General features: G+C 30.6%; 2 protein-coding genes across 3 annotated transcripts in view; both read right to left on the reverse strand.

Moving 5' to 3' along the window:
- Positions 1–291: 291 nt before the first annotated feature.
- LOC107457177 (putative peptidyl-tRNA hydrolase PTRHD1) lies at positions 292–2,605 on the reverse strand. Its single transcript, XM_016075275.4, has 2 exons — positions 2,330–2,605; positions 292–481 (listed from the first exon to the last, which is right to left on the reverse strand). Exons 1-2 carry the CDS (start codon positions 2,525–2,527, stop codon positions 311–313), a joined length of 369 nt encoding a protein of 122 aa, XP_015930761.1. The 5' UTR covers positions 2,528–2,605; the 3' UTR covers positions 292–310.
- A 1,326-nt stretch (positions 2,606–3,931) lies between these two features.
- LOC107457174 (transmembrane protease serine 2) overlaps positions 3,932–19,397 on the reverse strand; it is a 125,113-nt gene continuing 109,647 nt past the window's right edge. Inside the window, exons 10-15 of one of the 2 annotated variants that reach the window (XM_043040207.2) lie at positions 19,110–19,223; positions 16,944–16,996; positions 13,781–13,970; positions 11,363–11,640; positions 9,915–10,063; positions 3,932–7,826 (exon numbers count right to left, since the gene is read on the reverse strand). In XM_043040207.2, the coding sequence (XP_042896141.1) occupies positions 7,647–7,826; positions 9,915–10,063; positions 11,363–11,640; positions 13,781–13,970; positions 16,944–16,996; positions 19,110–19,223 (964 nt within the window). In that variant the 3' untranslated portion in view covers positions 3,932–7,646. The remainder of the gene's footprint in view (positions 7,827–9,914; positions 10,064–11,362; positions 11,641–13,780; positions 13,971–16,943; positions 16,997–19,109; positions 19,224–19,397) is intronic. The other variant, XM_071182434.1, reaches the window with a different exon arrangement.

Consider the following 19,397-nt stretch of genomic DNA (forward strand, 5'->3'; position numbering starts at 1 on the left):
ATTTACTACCGTTTAGCGGTACCTTCACAAATTCAATTTTAGGAAAAACGGTAGTTTCACAAATTCAACTTTAGGAGAAACTTTTTCTTAAAATTTATTTTTGTATCCCTTAAGAAACGATAAATCTATATTTTTACCATGTTTTTGTATTGATTTTTTAATATAATTTTCAATTTTTCACAAATTATGTCAAAATTTTCACAAAAAAGGTACCTTTCAGAAAAACCTAAACAGACCCCTGATACAGATTGTAAATCATGAGTGCTTATGGAAAATAAAGAGAGCAATAAGTGAAAAAAATTCAAATATTTTATTTAAATAGTTTAAACTGTTTAAAATATTTTTGTATTTGGTCCTTTGGATAAGGCTTGCATGCAACACAGGTGGGAAAGTTCTCAGGTTGTTCAATCCATATCTTGTGACATATGTCTTGTGTTTCTAATTCACTTGAAAGTTTCCATAGGCTAGTTTCATCAGGTGCCTAATAAGCAAATTAAAAAATACAAAATAAATATACACATAAAAATGGTTTGATGCAATAAACAAATAATAATAATAATGGCAAAAGTCGTAAGTAATCCACTAATTCAATTCAGAAAATTAAAAGAGCATGTTACTCAGAGCTACAATTTTTAAGCTGATTGGATTTGTAATTTGAATAAATTATCACTGTCTAATTTCAAATTTAAATTTTTTACTTAAAAATACATTCTTTACATAAGTTTGAAAAAATTAGCAATGTATTTTACTGTGCTTTTAATGCAAATAATTTTAAAGCCCTTTTTTGTTGAGTATTTATTAAAAATGTTCTATTATTCCAAGAAATTGATACATAATAATATAACAGAGCTAAAATTAAGCCTAGTCTGAGACCTTATAAATTTAACTCGAGCTACCATAAAATAATTATCATCTGTTCTTCACACTAGTAGCTGATGTGAAGGATTTTGCTTTCATAATTAGGCCTGATTTATTCCCTCATAAATCTCTCATACCCATTCTTTGTATTAAAATTTTTCATTAAAATTCACTTTATTAATTTTTAAAAAAAATAATCTAATAGAGACAAGTAAACGAATCAGAGATAAATGTACAGACTAGTAATTATCTTTATGTTACTGGTTTGATGGACCAGTAACTTTATTTTCTATATTTCTACCTCTGTATTTAAGAAATAATTTAAAGGTTATTTTAAGATGCAATAAAAAAAGTATGTTTTTATTTTTTTAAATTTTTAATCCCAGTTCAAAATTGCAGCTGTTGACCCAATTCTTTATTCTAATATATAAATGAAAATAAGTTTATTTTTCAATCCAATTTTAAAATTGTAGGTGCTGCTAGTCTGTGTTGTACACCCTTCAAAAAAAAAAAAGAAAAAAAAAGATAGGTGAGAACATTTACAATAGACTATTTTTGTAGAACGGAATGAATTTGAATAGATTTAACAATATTTTGGAATAGCTTTTAAATGTTTAGATATACATTTTTATAGGTGTACACTTTAATGTTTTTTGGGAAAACAATAGCGGATCGTTTTTTACACAACAAAATTTTTATTCTACTAAAGATATTTTCTTTTCTTCCCACAATATAATTTTCATAAAAGAGTTCAAAATGCTCAAAAGTTTACGCTGTGAAAATAAACAATTTTATTAATGAATAAATATACTTTAAACTTGAAATTGTCAAATTAATCGATGAATGAAAAGTATTAATATAGTCTGTTCTTGTTAAATTATTTAAAAAAATTATTAATCACGAGGGGCTTGTCTAGGTTTTTTTGAGAGGTAAATAATTTGTGAAAATTTGACATAATTTGTGAAAAATTAAAAATTATATTTAAAAATCTACACAAAAATTTGGATTTATCGTTTCTTAAGGGATACAAAAATAAATTATAAGAAAAAGCATTTTGTGAAACTACCGTTTTTCCTAAAATTGAATTTGTGAAACTACCGGTTTTCCTACAGTTGAATTTGTGAAGGTACCGCTAAACGGTTGTAAATTCGGCCTGGACAGACCCCTGACCACGATAAGAAATTTAAGGACTGGGGTATGATTATCACATAACACGCTTATTATCTTTACAAAAAAAGGTTTGAAAAAGGAATTATTCAGTCAAATATAGAATTTAAAAGCAAGTATTTAGAACACAATCTTTTACGGCAACAGAAGATAGGTGAAATCGAAACAGTACCCGAATGTTCGTGTAATATTATAAGCACTTTTTCTGAGATAGAATAATAAAGGTAAGTTAAAAAGTTACAACAAACTTTCATTTCATAGGTTTTTTTTTACATATTTATCAGAGAACATTAAATTACTTCACCTCTAGAATGACTTTATGCATACGATCTAGATCTTTAAAGTATGCTTGTGTATGAACATCATCGTAATAAGTATGAAGTACAGCAGTTGTCGCATGACAAGCTTGCGCAATTAAAGCTCCTACAGGCCATTTACATTCTTTTAATAAATCGCCACGAACTACAACATATTGGACGAGTTGGCTACAAGCCGAAGCCATTATTGTTTATATTTACTTTTCTACTGTTGCTGATTTTTAAAAAGGAATGTTATTCATTATTCCGCATTCTAAAATGATATGCACTGTGGCCGAGAGATTAGGTTTATCGTGTGGATCATTTGCACAAATGAAATGAAATTGCTGGCATTAACGTGCGATCACGTGTGCGAGTTACATACGTGATAATGAGTAAGTAGTAGTTGAAAGATCTGATAATGAGTAAACACACTGCATGCTATTGCTCTAGCCACACGCGTGAACATGTCAGAACTAACATGTAAGACGAACATGTAACACGAACTAATAGCGTATGTGCAATTCATATTGATGTGCTGTCGCATACAGAGTGAATGCTCTATAAGGGCCTATTTAACTGAATGCGGCTTCAACGCCCTTCCGCTCACGGGAGAGAAAAATGGAGTCTCATTTTCTCTCAACGGTGATTGGAAGTGCGTGAACTGTATTAAGTGGGAATGACGCTTTAGGGAAAGAAGATGCATTTACCTCTGATTATTGAATGAAAAATTTTTAACCAACATTTCACTAACAAAACTTCCTTTTTTTTTCAAACACAATGCGAAATTGAGAAAAGATTTAATGTTTAAATCAAAATTGATGGGGTAAGTTTAAGATTTTATTAGTTTTTAATTTCGTCGAATTTTTCTAAATTTATTCGAAATGAATTTTATAACAAGAATAAAATAACGAGGGATTGATTAATTAATGGTTTTTAATCAACTATTGAAATTTAATAGTTTCCTTTTGTGCATTTAATTATATTTTAATCACGTTAAATTTAAAATTTTATTTGAAGAGAATCTCACGGAGGAAGGCGCTCTTTCTTAATAGATGAAACATGTTTCGAAATTTTTAACGAAAACTACTTAGATTTAATATTTTCTATTTTGCATTGAATAAATATTTTTAGTTTCATCAAGTTTCCATTCTCATTTATTCCTTTTTCAATTAGTGTTGCTTCTGAGTAACAAATTTGCAGTTGGCGAGCAGCTGTCAGGGTTGAACTGCCTTTCTAATTGCGTTTTTTTAGCTTATTGGCCAATAAATAAATAAATAAATATAAGAAAAATTTCTTATTTTAAAGAAGCAGTTTAAATGTCTGGACATAAATGAACAGTAAGTCTAATTTTCAATTTTTTCTCTTTATTATTTATTTGTTATTTACAGGGAAGATAAATAATGAAACCCATTCCACGCCGAAGAAATTCTTTTTTTAATAATGAAATTAGGAATAATGTTAACAAAGCTAATAAAGGGAAAACATGTGAAAGAAAAATAAAACAATAAAAGTATTTGAAAAATTCTCTGCTTTTGAAATTAGTCACCAAAAACAATTAATTGATATGAAAAGTGTCTTAAAACTAATTTTAAATAAATTATTGCTAAGATGTTTCAAAGATTTTATTATTTTACAACAAGATAAAGAAATGTAAACATCATTGATAAACTTAATATGCAACGTCAATTACAATGATTTTGTACATAGCTCATTTCACATATTTCACACATAACATTAAGCAATATATAGACGCATACAAAACAATATGATTAATAAAATTTTAAACTGCCAAACTGCGTTTGAAACTTTTAGTCATAAAAGGTTTAAAACCTATGATTAATTGATATTATGTTAGCTTCTTTATTAGGTATCACTTATTATTAACACGCATTTGTTGATATCATGTTAGCTCCCCTATTAAGTATAAATTAATATTTACAAATATTAATCAATGTTATGATGGCTTCTTTATTTTCCTGTTGTTGAAAGTAATGTCCTACTAAAAGAGGGTTGGTTTTTTCAGTTTTGTAGATGTAAAGGTCCTAAACGGTCTTTTAAAAGGTCAGCCTGGCTTCTCATACATTTTGTAAGTTTGTTCAAGCAAATTAATGGGAACCAACATGAGCAATTACTTCCCTTTTATTATTGATTGGTGCCGTTCCATTGAGTTTACTGAAGATTCATAAAAATGCGCGGTGCAGTAGTAATGTGGTCATTTATGTATTTATTGTATTAGCTTCCTCCAAATTTGGGATGTTACATTGTTACCATGAAATTAATGACAAAATAAAACTAAACGAGTCTAAGTTTAAGGTCTTTTGTAGTTTTTTTCTTCTGAGGATACTGTCTACCTTTCTGCATATTTAGAAAATTTGTTTCAAGAAAATTGACGGGAATCAACATGAATAATTACTTTTTTCGTTAATTATTGCTTTTCTTGTTGTAGGCTCTTAAAACAGCTGGGTCCCGCAATGGACTGATCGTAAAGACACGGTTCCCAGTAGAATACTGAAGTCAAGCATCACTGGTTGCTGTCAGGAAGCTGGTGGGTGACCACTTTGATCAGCTTACGTAGGGACCTAGCGTGCACGGTATTGGTTCTCGTTAAACTGTTCTTCCGTAAAGTGCTCGACTTCGCGTACAGGTCGTCGGGCTACCATCCCCTCAGAGGATCAAAATTGTGATGGCATGTCTTTGGATCATCCGGGGATGTTTCCCAAATGGTCGCCAATAGCCCACTGTGCTGCTCTAGAGCGACGTAAACAAAAGACCTACCTACCTAACAGTTGGCTTTCTCTTAAAACACATAGCGAAATAGTAGAGACAAAATTAGTTTTTCGCAAATTCGCGTCGTCTTATTGTTAAAATAATAGTTATCCTCATCATTATTTTCTAATTTGATAACAATAGTAACAAAAAGTGAAGTGTTTTTAAAATCAATAAAATCTGACGCCATAATAAAATCAAGCTCTCTACACATCTGAATACATAAGTAGAACATAAAGATTTGGTCCACAAAATTTGCTTTTTGAGAATAGATGCTGAGGTCTATTCTCTGAACAGGTGATTAAAAATTGTTGCGAAAAGTTGTGTCAAAATTGCACTGTGGTACACAAATAATATATTGAGAAATTTAGTTATCTGGCGAAATTTCGACGCAATTTCGAATTGAAGTTTTATTTTATACGCTTAATAAGTTTTAATAGTCAGGAAAACATATTTACATTTGGTTTAAATATATAGAGCTAAGAAATAGGAACAATTTTCTACCTTTGAAGCTAATGGTGTGATTTTAAAACTTTTATAAATTTCAATTATTCAAAGATAATATTGTACATAATATTTTGTGTTTAGCATTTTTTTAAATAGTTTTTGATACAATGAAAATATTAATCAAGATACTTTAACTATATAAAATAAGCAAAATTTTGCTTGTTTGAATTAAATTGGTTCTAGTGATTCAGTTTGATAACAATTTAACCGATTTTCTTTTTTATTTTTTTTATTTCATTTCGAATTTTCCTGAAGAATAGATTTTCCTTTATTACGGTTTAATGTGTTAATTTCGAGAAAGAGTTGATGAAGTAATCCTATAAAAAGTCCTGGTAATGAGGATTTTCTTAAAAATATCAGGAAAAAGAGAAAAATGGGGAAAATTCGGAAGTATGTACCCACAATAAATTCTATTGATTCTATCACGCCTATATGAATAAAAACTACATGAATGTTAAAGTGTAAGCTTATTTACATATGTTAATGAAAGAAAGTGAATATTTAATGTAGTGTCACATACATATAAACACCTACTGGTTTAGATACAAAACCCTGTATGTAGTGTATTGACATATCACAAACAATATTGTCATAAAACACTTAAACAGACATTTTTTGCAGCTGTATGGATGATTTTCGTATTCTATACACTCAGTTTAAGAATTTTTTTCCTCAAAGAATTCCACGAAACGTAAATATATTACAGAGCTAAAAAATTTTTTTTCAATCAAGTTATGAATTTGAAAAGATAGTCAGTATAAATTTCTGTGCTATTATTTTACTCTAAAATAAGTGTTTATATCACTGTAATGAAATTAATTTTTGTGAAAAGCAATGAAGTGTCGAAATTTTAAAATAAAGTAAGTTAGTAAAATTTTTACGATGAAACAAAGGAAATTTTGCAATTGAGCTGATAGATTTGATAAATTTTCACGCAATTATTGTTATTATTATTTTTTTACAGTTTCATATCTGCATATATCAGAGAAGTTAAAATAATAATCATAAAGTTTGTTTTTTTTTCTTTCAAAATATTATTTTCTCAGATAGACACCTATGCAATAGCTAGGCACAAAAAGAAATGAAGATGTTGCGTAAGTTATATTGTAATTAAAATTGCGAAGAAAAAGGAACGAAACTCGAGAATACTGTTTTAAATATAATGCAAAACAAGATTATGATTATGACTATTTAAAATCAATGATTATTTAAATGATTACTAAAACGTTGCGATTTTTTATTTAAAATTATTTCCAAATAAATTAAAAAATTTTCATTAGAACTTCCTTTTTTTCTTCTTTAAAACGTTCTAAAAACAATTTTGTTGATTTAAATTTCAGATTATAATCATAATGACGAATAAAAACTTGTTAAAGGTTAAGACAATTTTATTTAGTAGTTACGTTGTAATGAAGGCCCTAAACATCTCTGTTTGCGTGTGTGTGTTTAAATCAACATGTAGATCGGAATAGTTTTGCATCATTGTGCTGATAAACATTTGGACCCTAAAACCAATAAAACTGAATAAGTCGTTTTAAATTTCTAAAAATGTATTCTTCCGAATTTATTTGAATCTGGTAAAATGAAATGAAGGAAACTGTTCTTATTAAGAAATGGTGCCAGGAGTTTTCAGACTGACGCCATTTTCAAACAAGAATGACACCAGTCAGTTTTTCTTTTAACTTCTATAAAAACCAATAAAAAGTATTTTTAATAGAGGTACAATCAAAACAATAAGCACTTCTTGTCAGTTTTCCTGAAAAAAGTGTTAAGTTTAACGAGACAAACGAATAATTTTCTTCTATTATAGAACAACCATCTCTCGACAGGAGGATATGTCCCATGATATCCCGCTGGCACCATCTCTGTTCTATCTTAATAACAAATTCACTTTATTGTACCTGTTGATAAGCATGAGAACAATGAAATACATATGCAAATATCACACGCAATATGCATAACTATTAAAATAATGGAATGCCAGTTTTATGCAATGTAAAGTTCAAAACTGCTTGTATTAGTTCTAAATGCAATATCTTTGGCTGAAAATTAAGAATAAAGTGGATAGCCCGCATCTTCTGTTGTCTGCTGAATCCAATCGAAATATAAAGACACATTTGTGTAGATGCCTGGCAAATTGGGTTGAGCACACTTAATACCCCAGCTAACTACTCCAGCAACAAACCAGTGGTCATCTGACTTACAGACGAGAGGTCCTCCACTATCGCCCTGAAATATGAAATATGTAAGTTATACTTCAATATCAAGATCCGACAGAAAAAGCTCAGTTTCAAAACGTACCAACTTTAACTGGTGTAATTTGAGATATTAGGGAATTATTATACAAAATTGTAATGGCAGTAGAAGGTATATTAACATGAATTTTCTTTTTTAAAAATTGAACTATTATGTGTAGGAAAATTAAAAATGGAATATATACGTAAGTCTCCCTACGTAATACCATAGAAAAAGTATATTCGTAAAAAATTGAAATTATTTTTATTTACGAAGTAAAAAAGAAAAAAGAGTATAAAAAGTGAAAAATATTTTTCTTTTTTCTTATTTTTTTCTAATTGGATACCTGCAAATCGAGAAGAAGAAGACCACTGAAATTAGCTGGTTGTGTATAAGCAAAATGACATGACAACGTTACAGCTATTGGGTTGGTTTATTACCACGTTGAATAAAGTTTTTGATCAGATTTAAATGAATACCAGCAAGCGATGTTATGCCTGTGTGTCGAACTTGGGTTGGCTACTGAATCGTGACATAAACAAATACTACAATTCAGCAGCCAATCAGGTTCGTCGTTCACGTGTGACGTCACTTGCAGATACCCAATTAATTTTAAGTTTTTCTTCGATTGTGAATTTAAAAAGTTCAGTCTCATAATATGAAAAGTTTTAAAATCAACAATAATTTTAACTCATTAATGAATCTCATGATCAGCAGGTTACTAGTAAGAGTTCTGTGAAGATTGACAAATGTAAAATTGAAAGGAGTCTTTATCTAAAAATGAAAGTCTGAATAGATGAATGCACCAAAAACTCAAGAGTGGGAGCACCGATTTGAATCGTGTTAAGGTAAGGTTGAAAGACAAGGAATTTAGTTTAAATGAAATCTAATTAAGAAGCGAGAAGATGTTTAAAAACAAAACATTTTAATAAACAATAATAATCAGTTACAAATATTTTAAAGCGAAACGTTCTATTTATGTATATATTCTGTTGCCACCTTTTTTATATAAATGTTATACTCTTCTGCACTGTGGTAAAATTTTACATTTATTTTAAATCTGACATTTGAAATTTTTCAAGGAAAGGTTGGTAAACAATCGCTACTTTCCGGTATCGTAATGTATTGTTGAAACCCATTGTTATAAATTGAACTTTGAGAGTTTGAACCATTGTTAGAAATTGTTCACTTTAATAATAAAGTAAATAAATATAAAGATTTATTTTAATATTTTAACGTAAAAACGTATTCGTTCCGTTATGCTATGTTTTACTTCTTCAACAGTGCCATTAAGATAAATTATTTATTTATTCATTTTATTTAAAATTTTGTTCCGAAATGTATTATTACTGTCTTTAAACGCAGACTAAACATTTTAATCTTTTCTTCCATCTCTTACATTTTTTTTAAAATTACGCGCGTAATCATTATTGTTGCAATCGCAAATGTTATTGAAATACATAACGTCTGGCAATCACGGGATATTTTCATCAGTGAGGTTGTTTTAATTTAGGTGACGCGTTAATCTCGTAATAGCCAAATAGTAGTTAAAGTTTAAAAATAAAATTCGAAATATGATCTAAAACTCACTGCTTCGTTTTTTAACTGCAAGTGTACATTCACGTGACAAGAAGATGGGAGAATGGTATAGTGTGACACTTTGATACAAACGGGAGGAGAGAGTTCCAAATATCCCCCTCCCCAAGCGAAAGGAAGAAAATAAACTAAATAAATAAATAAAGAAAAAAATAAAATAAGAAATGGGATATTTATGAACAGCCATTTACAACTAAAAGTGAGTAAGAAGAGAAAAGTGAGATCAGCTATATCTATGGCTGAGCTGAGAGATGTTACTTTCATATACAGGGTTATTCATAATTCCCTCCGGGGTTTCGAAGCGTTATAGTAAAAAAAAACGAAGACGAATATGGCAAAAAAGAACATATGAAATTATTCCGAAAGTATTCAAGTTTTAATTTAAGCAGTTGCCGGTAGATGGCAGTAACATGTACCACTGAAGCCCCTTTCAGATATCATACGCTTCGAAACCCCGGAAGGAATTATGAATAACCCTGTACTTACCTGACAAGCATCTTTTTGTCCTTCTGCGAAACCCGCACACAACATAGTGTCAGAAATAACCACTTCCTGTGCTGAGTACCATTCCTGGCAAGTGTTAAAATCAACAACTGGGACTTCAACTTGGTGAATAACTTTTTGGTATTCTGCTTCTGAAAGAAATTCACAGAAATCCTTCTAACTGAGATTTCACTTAAAACGCTTATTTATGCATTTTACCATCAGAGCAACCAGGCGGGTTTAAAGTTGAAAGTAATTAATTTCCATGCGATTTTCAGTATGACAATTTTATTACAATAATTTTTAACTAAGAAACTATTATTGAATACTAGAATAATAATATGCATACATTAATAATCGTTGAACAACATCAGTTTTAAAATTTCGAAATATTTATTTAATACGAGGCAACTTATAAAGTTTAAAATGGGGGAAATAAAACATTTTTATCGAATGATATTGACAGTATGGCCGACCAGGTGGCCGAGTGGTTAGTGTGCCTGACTGCGGAGTCGATGGTTGCGGGTTCGAATCCCGCTCAGGGCATGGATGTTTCTTTCTCTCTGTGTTCTATGTCCTTTTTCTTTTGTGTGATTGTGTGAATGTGATCCGCCCTATAAGCGGGTTTGTGGTTGTGTGACGTGGGCGACGCTGCTCCACCGCCATGACTTCGCCACAGGTGCCCACTGGGTAACGAGAATAGAGTAGCAGTTCTGGTACTCCTGGCCAACGGGACAATACATCCCAAGTGCCCTCCATTAAAAGAAAATATTGACAGTATGCTATGGCATTTCTCGGACCTAAATCGCCTGTGTTGCGCACTACATCACAGAAATCCTTCTAATCCTAAGTTGCCTATGGCAGACGCGTTTCTCAAAGAACACACCATTTCCAAACAGTTCAAGAGCTGAAACCCGCTTTGAAAGAGGAGAGGGACCATATCCCACTAGGACTCCTCGATAGTTTAGTGGACAGCATAAATAACAGATGCAACAAAGTGTTCGAGGTAATTACACATCTTACTGAGGTACCCATTTCTGTTTTATTCCATCGAGAAGACCAATTTTTCATGGCTATTTGGAAATCGTCCACTGCTCATCTCTTTTATTTTCAATTTTATTATTTTTTGATATGTCGGTATCCGAACTATTTCGCATGATAATAAATGCACATTGTCTCAACTAAATATGTACTTAGTTTCATTTCATCATTCAACGCCTATTATTTAGTTATGCCAAAAAATGTAACTGTTCCTTAACAATTATCAAGACAATTAACAATATCAATTATCCTTAACAATAACAATTATCAGTAATTTATATTGTGACTGAGAACTCTTTATATAGATTTCCAAAATTAAAAATATAAAAAAAAGATTACTTTACGATGAAACTTTTAAAAATATTTTTCCAAAAGGCACAGACTTTATTTTAAGTTAAAGTGTGTCATACCGTCATCATGCTGTTGTTTTCCCCAGCCAATGACGGTGCAAGACTTCAGTCCAGAGTCCCAGCTGTTGAGAGGCGGCAAGCAGATCGGTCTCAGGAAGGAATCGAAGGCAACAGGTTTGTCCAGACGAATCAGCACAATGTCATTGCTGTATTGACTGACAAAATTGAAAGCTTCGTGTGATAGGATCTGCGCCACTCCTCTGCGTTGAGTGAAAGATGGATGTGACGGTCTGCGCGTCATACCCAGTTTCAAACTCCAACCTGTAGGATCACTTTGGCTGAAATGATATTTGAATTAAAATATAATATGCACTGTATTTGTTTAACGTAAAAAACTGAAAAAATTATGTTAGTTTATGGCAAGATATAAGATTGCCCAAATGAAAAGAGACCACCTTGTCATATCATCAGAAATACAGTCGCAACAATATCCAGCTTTAGGTAATATATCATATATTACCAATAAACTAATTCATCTGTGAGCATTTAAAGTAAATGTAAAGTCTAGCAAGAAAGAATGCGCCCAGAATAAACCAAGACGAATTAATATATTTTTTAGTGACAATATGTGATTACACCATTAGTTTACTGATGTTTTTGAAAGTGTTGCTTAGATTCACGAGTCGTAACTCTTCGATTACCTCTAATCGTTTCATCAATAAGTTGCAATGTATTCAAGGAAGACGGATTCTTAGCTCATTCGATACGAAGCCTGCCTTTCATAAAATATGTTTAAAAACGATTTATTCCTGGTCTGCTTATTACAGAGAATGTTTAATATAAAAACAAACCGTAGGTGATAAATATCCGCATTGCGATCACCTTCCCGTAATCATGGAATTTTGCTTTGTACAATTCGAAAATTGTACGATTGTGTATTGTTTTGTTCGAGGTGCATCGAAGTTAGTATAAGTCCTTTCATTCACTTTAAATTTCCTTATATGAAATGTTTATGTATTGTGTATAACGAATAAGTTAAAAAAAATATGTAGTATAATTTATTACCTAAGTTCAAAATCCTGAAATGTGGCGCTGATATCGGTACAGTATTTCTGACTTTATCACGCATGTTCACTTTTCATTTGGGCAACCCTTCTACAATAATAAAATGAAGAGTTTTTATGTGCGTATCTCTTATAATTCCAGAACCATTTCTACTAACGTCCTGAAATTTGGATAGTAAATGAAAGGGGTAAATTTTTCCCTCTATCCTAAAAATCGTTCACATATTTCTATTGAATCTTTCAGGAGAGACCTTTGGAGGTTAGAATTTTTTCATTGGTTTTAATCTTGCCATTCATAAAACTGAAACTGGAGATAATTCTGTTTCTTCAAAGGCTTTAAATAGTTACATCAGTGATGTGTGCTAGCTTATAGTTAACATTAAAAAACGAGTTTGTTACTCATTCTTAGATGTTTAATTAATTAATAGATTAATTAATTAGATAATTAATTAGATAATTAATTAATTAGATATTAATTAATTAGATGTTTAATTAATTAATAATAGTATTAATTCGTTTAGGTGAAACGTGAAAAATCACTATACTTCTAATAGATGCCATTGCTGCTTAATTAATTATGGCAATAGGTACTAATTGAAACAAATTAATGAAGTATTGGTACTAATTCGTTAAGGAAAAAAAAAACAAGAAACATCGCCATAGTTTTATTGATGCTAATGTTGCTTAATCAAGTTTGGTAATAAGCATTTTTGGTATTATGGTAATTGGTGCTGTTTCAGTATGCACCAAATATTCTAATACAAACCCAATTACTATGTTTAGTACTTGTTGAAACTACATTGAAACAATGTAGTCTTAATAAAGATATTGTGAAAGGTTTTTTTAAGGGCTCTCGAAACGGATAGTATCAGATAAAAATCGCTTGTTTGTGGTGAATTATGACTACCAGAAGTGTGCCTCAAGCAACAACAAATTGCCAAATCATACTGAATACATTAATCTTTATTATAATGGAATAAAACACTAGAAACATGCTTTGATTTAATGTGAAAAAATAATAAATAAATTACAAAAAAAAAAAAAAACACTAACCCGGAATTATTTAACTTTTATAGATTAAGTTGGTATATGTCTTTTAGTTTCATGCATGATTTTGTAGTGTGCGTCCGTACTGATTTATTGACAGTTTACTTATTTATCCAGTACGGCGAATGGCTATTCTGTTAGTATGTTATAAAATGAATCTGATCAAGCACCTGGCTCATTTTATAAAATTGAAAATAAATAATCGACTAGATAGTTTTTCTTTTAAAATAATCATAAACTAGTAAAAAGATAAGGAAAGACTTGTTTGAAATTTTCTAATCGAGAATTTAAATATTTTTGAAAGATAAATATTCCACACCCACATATTTAGTTTCGATTTCATCCCCGTGTTTTAAATTTTACTTACTTTCCAACACAATGAGCAGCTGATAAAACCCACCACTCGGAAATCAAAACACCTCCACAAAAGAAAACTTCATCTGGACCTCCATGCAAAGCCACAAGCCACGGCCAAGCACCAGGTTCGGATTCTTTACCGCCAACAATGCGCCATGTTGCTTTATTTCCTCCAACAGAAATAGCTGTTTTGCCACATTCTGAGAAAAGAAATAACAACAATTGTTATGTTGATAGTCGTGGTTTGCTTTGAATATACATTGCAATTAGTTGCTTATTTTGGACTATGAACAAAACTGATAATAGGAGTTCTTCATTTTTGAACGAAAATTGTTTTGGTGTAGTAGAAAAATGGTTATCGAATTCATTGATTTGAATTAACACTTAATTTCATTAGAAACGTAAGCCAAATTCTGTTTATTTTGACACGAGACGGCTAATTATTTCATGGTAGGTGAAACACATGTCAAAAGTTTCTTTATGCAGGTAATTTCGTAATCAATGCCCTTCATCTACTTATAGAATCGATTGTCAAAAATGTACAAACATTGGGCGTTGTACTAAAAATACTTTATTTACGTAAGAATAGAGCTGATAATTATTTGTTTGAGATGGTCTGGAAACCTTGAGGGCGATCCGAAGACTGTATCGGAATCTCTGCAGATGATCATAATTTTGATCCTCTGCAGATGAACAAAATTTTGATCCTCTGCAGATGAACACAATTTTGATCCACTGCAGAAGAGCAGAATTTTGATCTTCTGCAAATGATCGCAATTTTGATCCTCTGCAGATGAGCACAATTTTGATCCTGTGCAGAGGTCCTAATTTTGCCGGACGAACTGCAAGCAAAGTCGAGCACTTTATGGTAGAACAGTTTAACGAGGACCGATCCCTCGCATCCTTGGTCCCTTTGCAGGTTGATCAAAGTGATCACCCATCCATTCACTGAACGCAGCCAGCTTTCTCGACTTCGGTGATCCTGGGAGCCTTATCTTAGGATTAGTCTACTCGGGGTTGTAAATTATTATTTAAGTGAGTAAAAAACAAAAATGCTATCGAAATCTCACAAATCATTATTGAAGAAGGTGGCTGAATGAAACATCAAAGCCTGATTGATTTCCCGTGGAAATAGAGGAGAGATAAAAGACGAGAAGTAGAAACACCTTTAAATATCAGCCAACGAATTTCGATGTTCTCAACATTAGCTTATTTCAACATTGATTTGTCAGATTATGAAAACTTATTGCTTTTTTATTGATCTATCTTTTTTTTATGAACCTAATATGTGTGCATTTTCATTTTAATTCCTAACTAATACACTAAATATATATATGTTAAAGGTGTTGATTATAGATAATCCTGTATGTATAAAACAGTATCTTTGTTAGTTTGAAAAAGGACATAACATGTTTTCGAACCCATCTATTCAATTATAAGCTTATCGTTCTTTATGACGTTTAAACACACATTAATAATTTTTTAAATGAAATATTCTTGGATTGAAGTAGCATTTTTATCTAAATTTTAATTTATATATAACATCTGTTTTCAAATATTATGGGGTAACTATTAATTTAATAAATTTTAATTTAGTAAAAAAGAAAAATTAAATGTTATTTCCTATGATAGCAGAGTCATATATAGATTCATCATATAGATTCATCATATAGACATCATTCATAGTTAGATTTCCTTATAAATATTAAAGCACAGTTAGTTGAGAAAACTTTTATCGGTATTGTTTATTTTCTGAATTTACAAAAAAGTTTTATTGATGTTTTCTTGGACTAAAGGCCTCGGGTAAAAGGAGCTCTTTGTTTTCTTGCTTACATTTTGAAATCTTTGAAGGCTAAAATTTCATCTTTCTACATTTACATTTACTTTCTGCTTACATTTTGGAATTATGACTCTAAAATTTCGCTGCTTGCATTTATTTTGTACTCTTGTTTTCAATAACTTTTTTTTCTTCTTCTTCTTAAGATTTTACTTTCAAGTTTTTATTTCTTAGCTGACATTCTTTCTCAATAAAGATACTTTTGAAACTAGATTTATTTTGTTGACATCTTGGGTTAAAATTTGTTTTCATTTGTTTACATAGGGGACCAGGATAGCCTGGTTGGTAGGACGTTGGACTCATATTCGGGAGAGCTGGAGTTCGAATCCCATCGGCCCAAGAATCCCCGTGTGACTAGTCCACGTTAATCTGTGGAGTAACTAAATGGTGACTAGTGTACGTTAAATCTGTGGAGCTCACAAAGTCCTCTTAGTTCCTATAACTAATCAACACCTCTGGGGGTACTGAATTGAAGATTGATCGTTCTCTAGTTCAGGTCGAAGTTACGATCTATGTATAAAGGAATGGAGTATGGTTTAGTCCTCCATGTAAAACGGGTTGTGCAGTATGTGTGGTTGAAGTCGTATTCTTGGAAATCGCTGGCACCACTGAAAAGACAAGAAACTCACCATCTGACTTAAAAATGTTCCTATTTTCAAGCAGGCTTGCTGATTGGCAAGTGGCATAAGTAACAACAGCATTGATTTTAACTAACTTGAACCGATAAAAAAAAGTATGGTCAAAACTACGAGAATATGGTATAATTTACGGTGTTTTTGACTCTATGTTAGCACCAAAATGCTCGGTAATTCTTACCAAAGTTTTTTGATCATGATTTCGATAAAATTATCAGTAATATATGGTTTCATAATATGTGATAACATTTGAGAAATGTGGTAATTTTTTCATGACAAATTAGTGCATGATTAAAAATCATTTATTCAGTTTAATTTACTTTTGCTGGTTAGTTCCATCGAAAAAATCCTCCACGAAGTCAAATTTCTTCCAATAATTGATACAGGAGTTCTCTTGTTTTCTGGATTGGGTTCAAAATTACAAGGCTACGTAGTTGAACATTAATAGTCATAAACTCAAAATTGAGCCTTCTGTTCAACGACGGTTATAATATGTAAAATAGCAATTTAAAGTTCAATTTCATTCATTTTTAAAGAAAAATTATTTATTAGTAATTAGAACCTTAGATTGTTTCAGACGCGTAGTTGTCCAGAAAGTTCGCTTGCTGTAGTCTCGTCATTTTGACATTAAACAAAGCAGAACTTTAAGATAGAATTACTATATGAAATGAAAATGCATTTTTATAAAATTAAACTCTCACCAAATTCTTGACACTTGAGATATACGTAGACATTGTCTTCTCCGCAACCTTTGCTTCAAAATACAAAAGGAAATCAATAAATTAGCAGCGAGGAATACAAACGAGACATTTTAATTTACACGAAAAACATTAATTAAAAAAGTATAGTTCCAGAAATTACTTGATTAAAATACTTAATTCGCTTTTAAATTATACAGATTGGAAGTAACAGTCGACATGCTTCAAGCACTCAAAAATATGCTCCCCTTTTCAAGACTTTCCAGACTTGAATGCGTAGAAACAAAAGTAATTTGAAATATAAAATGCTAAGTTGTCAGAAAAGAATGTGAAATAAAGGTGAGGAAAAAAACTAGAAAAACGTCAGAAACCGAGAGAGAATAAAAATAAGGTTGAAAAATAGAATAAGAAAAACTACTGTGGCTGAAAGGAGCTCTGCTTGCTTATTTTATTGGCCTGTTTTTTTTTCATCTTTATTTTATTCTCTCTCGGCTATTGAGGCTTTTCTGGTTTTGTTTCTCATTCTTATTTTCCATTTTTCGTTGGCAACTTTGCGCTTTATATTTTAAATCACTTCTCATTCCTTTCTGAGTCCTTAAGTCTAGAAAATGGGCGCCAATTTTTGAATGATTGAAACAAGTCGACTGCTTTTTTTTCTGAAACGAATGAAGTTTTTTAATCAAATAATATCGTATCGCTTCTGTTTCTTGGAATTATTTACTTAGCTCTAGAAATACATCGTTTTGGGCAAGTTTTTAATTGTCACGCACATAATTTCTAACTTTTGCACTATAGATTTTAAAGACAAGCGAGATGAAAATTATAAATTGTACTTAATACATACATATATGTTTGAAAAAATTAGTAAAATATAAAAGTAATATTCACATTAAAGATTCAAAATTAGTACAATTAGATGGGTATGAAATGTGTTTAAATGTATAATTTTGATTGACACCGATTCGCCATGTTCGGATATTGTCTTTTGCTCCTCTCAAATAATAATGTGGGAAATTTTACATGCTTACTTCTTAAATGGGTTCTTATTAATTATATTAAGGGTGGTGATTTCGGAACTAAAAAAAAATATTGGACACGAAATAAAAATCTAAATATTTATATACCGGAATTAAAAAAAATTACAGAACAATTAAAATTATTTTTATGTTATTTCTAGTAAAGTTGTTTTAATAGTTATTTAAAAGGTAATGATATCTAATTTTCTTGTAGAAAGATATTAATTATTTTCCTCTGTAGGCTTTAATGCAAAAAACTTTCGACTTTTTTGTTTTGATTGATTAAAATTGAAAAAAAATGTCCCATCCCACATCTATGTGAATTTTATTAAGTAAAAGTATCAAAACAAACATTGTTTTGCTCTACTTTTTTTTGTACAAAGATCATAAAATGTCTCAAGTTTGTATTATTTAGATTTTCATGTTTAGCTTGATATTAAAATGACTTTTATTTGTAAATTATTTTGAAAAAAAAAACGCTTTAATTTGCTGCCACTTTTTTGCTTTTAATCAATTATTTTTTTACGTAATGTTCAGGGATATAACTCTCAATTTTCACGAATCTGCATTCTTTGAGTTGTGTTTCGTTATTTTGATAATTCGTTACGAAATGATGTGATTTTTTCGGTCGAAACATGAACCCTTATACATTTGACGAAACTTCTTTCAAACTCTTGCGTCCTCAGTGGATTCTGGAAGTTCTCAAACAATTTATCTGATTTTAAAACTATTAACACTTTATGACGGAATGATAAAGGGTTATCTTATCATTCAAAAAAGGATTGGAACTTGGAAAACCAAGCCGTCTTAGCTTGGTTTTCCAGGTTCCAATCCTTTTTTGAGGATTAAGTGACTTTTTCGCTCATACTCTTTTTTATTTTTTGTTGCATTTCTAATAAATGGAGTTGCTCGATGCATAGTTTAGCTCTTTTGGCGAGTTTTGTATCTCAAACGAATGGAAAGTAGTAATTTCTTCAAATTTACGAAATGCTCGCTCGGAGCATTTCCAAGGACACGGTTTCGTCAAAGCGAAATAAATTTCGTAAAATTTCAATATTTTTTACAGTGTTTTTTTAAAATATTTTCAATTTCTTGTACTCTATTTGTATAAAGCAATTAGTTAAAAAATATAGGTTTGTAAAAGAAAACTTACTGGCTTCTAGAAAACAATGATTTCATTTGTTTCTTTATATCAACTGCTGTTCCAGTTGCAACTCTGTTTTCTGCTGGTAAAACTTCATCTCTTAATCTTGTTTCCTTTACATTTCTGAGAATGAGGACACAGATAAGAATAATACAATATAAAAATACAATTATAGCTTTTACGAGTATAACGTTATTTTATGGTGAGTGGTCATATATTTTACAAGAAAGAAATTTGTGGGTAGACCTGTATTTTTATGGTATTGATAGCTTTACGGACATAAATTTATTTTAACTG

This window comes from Parasteatoda tepidariorum, chromosome 6 (assembly GCF_043381705.1).
Source record: "Parasteatoda tepidariorum isolate YZ-2023 chromosome 6, CAS_Ptep_4.0, whole genome shotgun sequence".
NCBI lineage: Eukaryota > Metazoa > Arthropoda > Arachnida > Araneae > Theridiidae > Parasteatoda > Parasteatoda tepidariorum.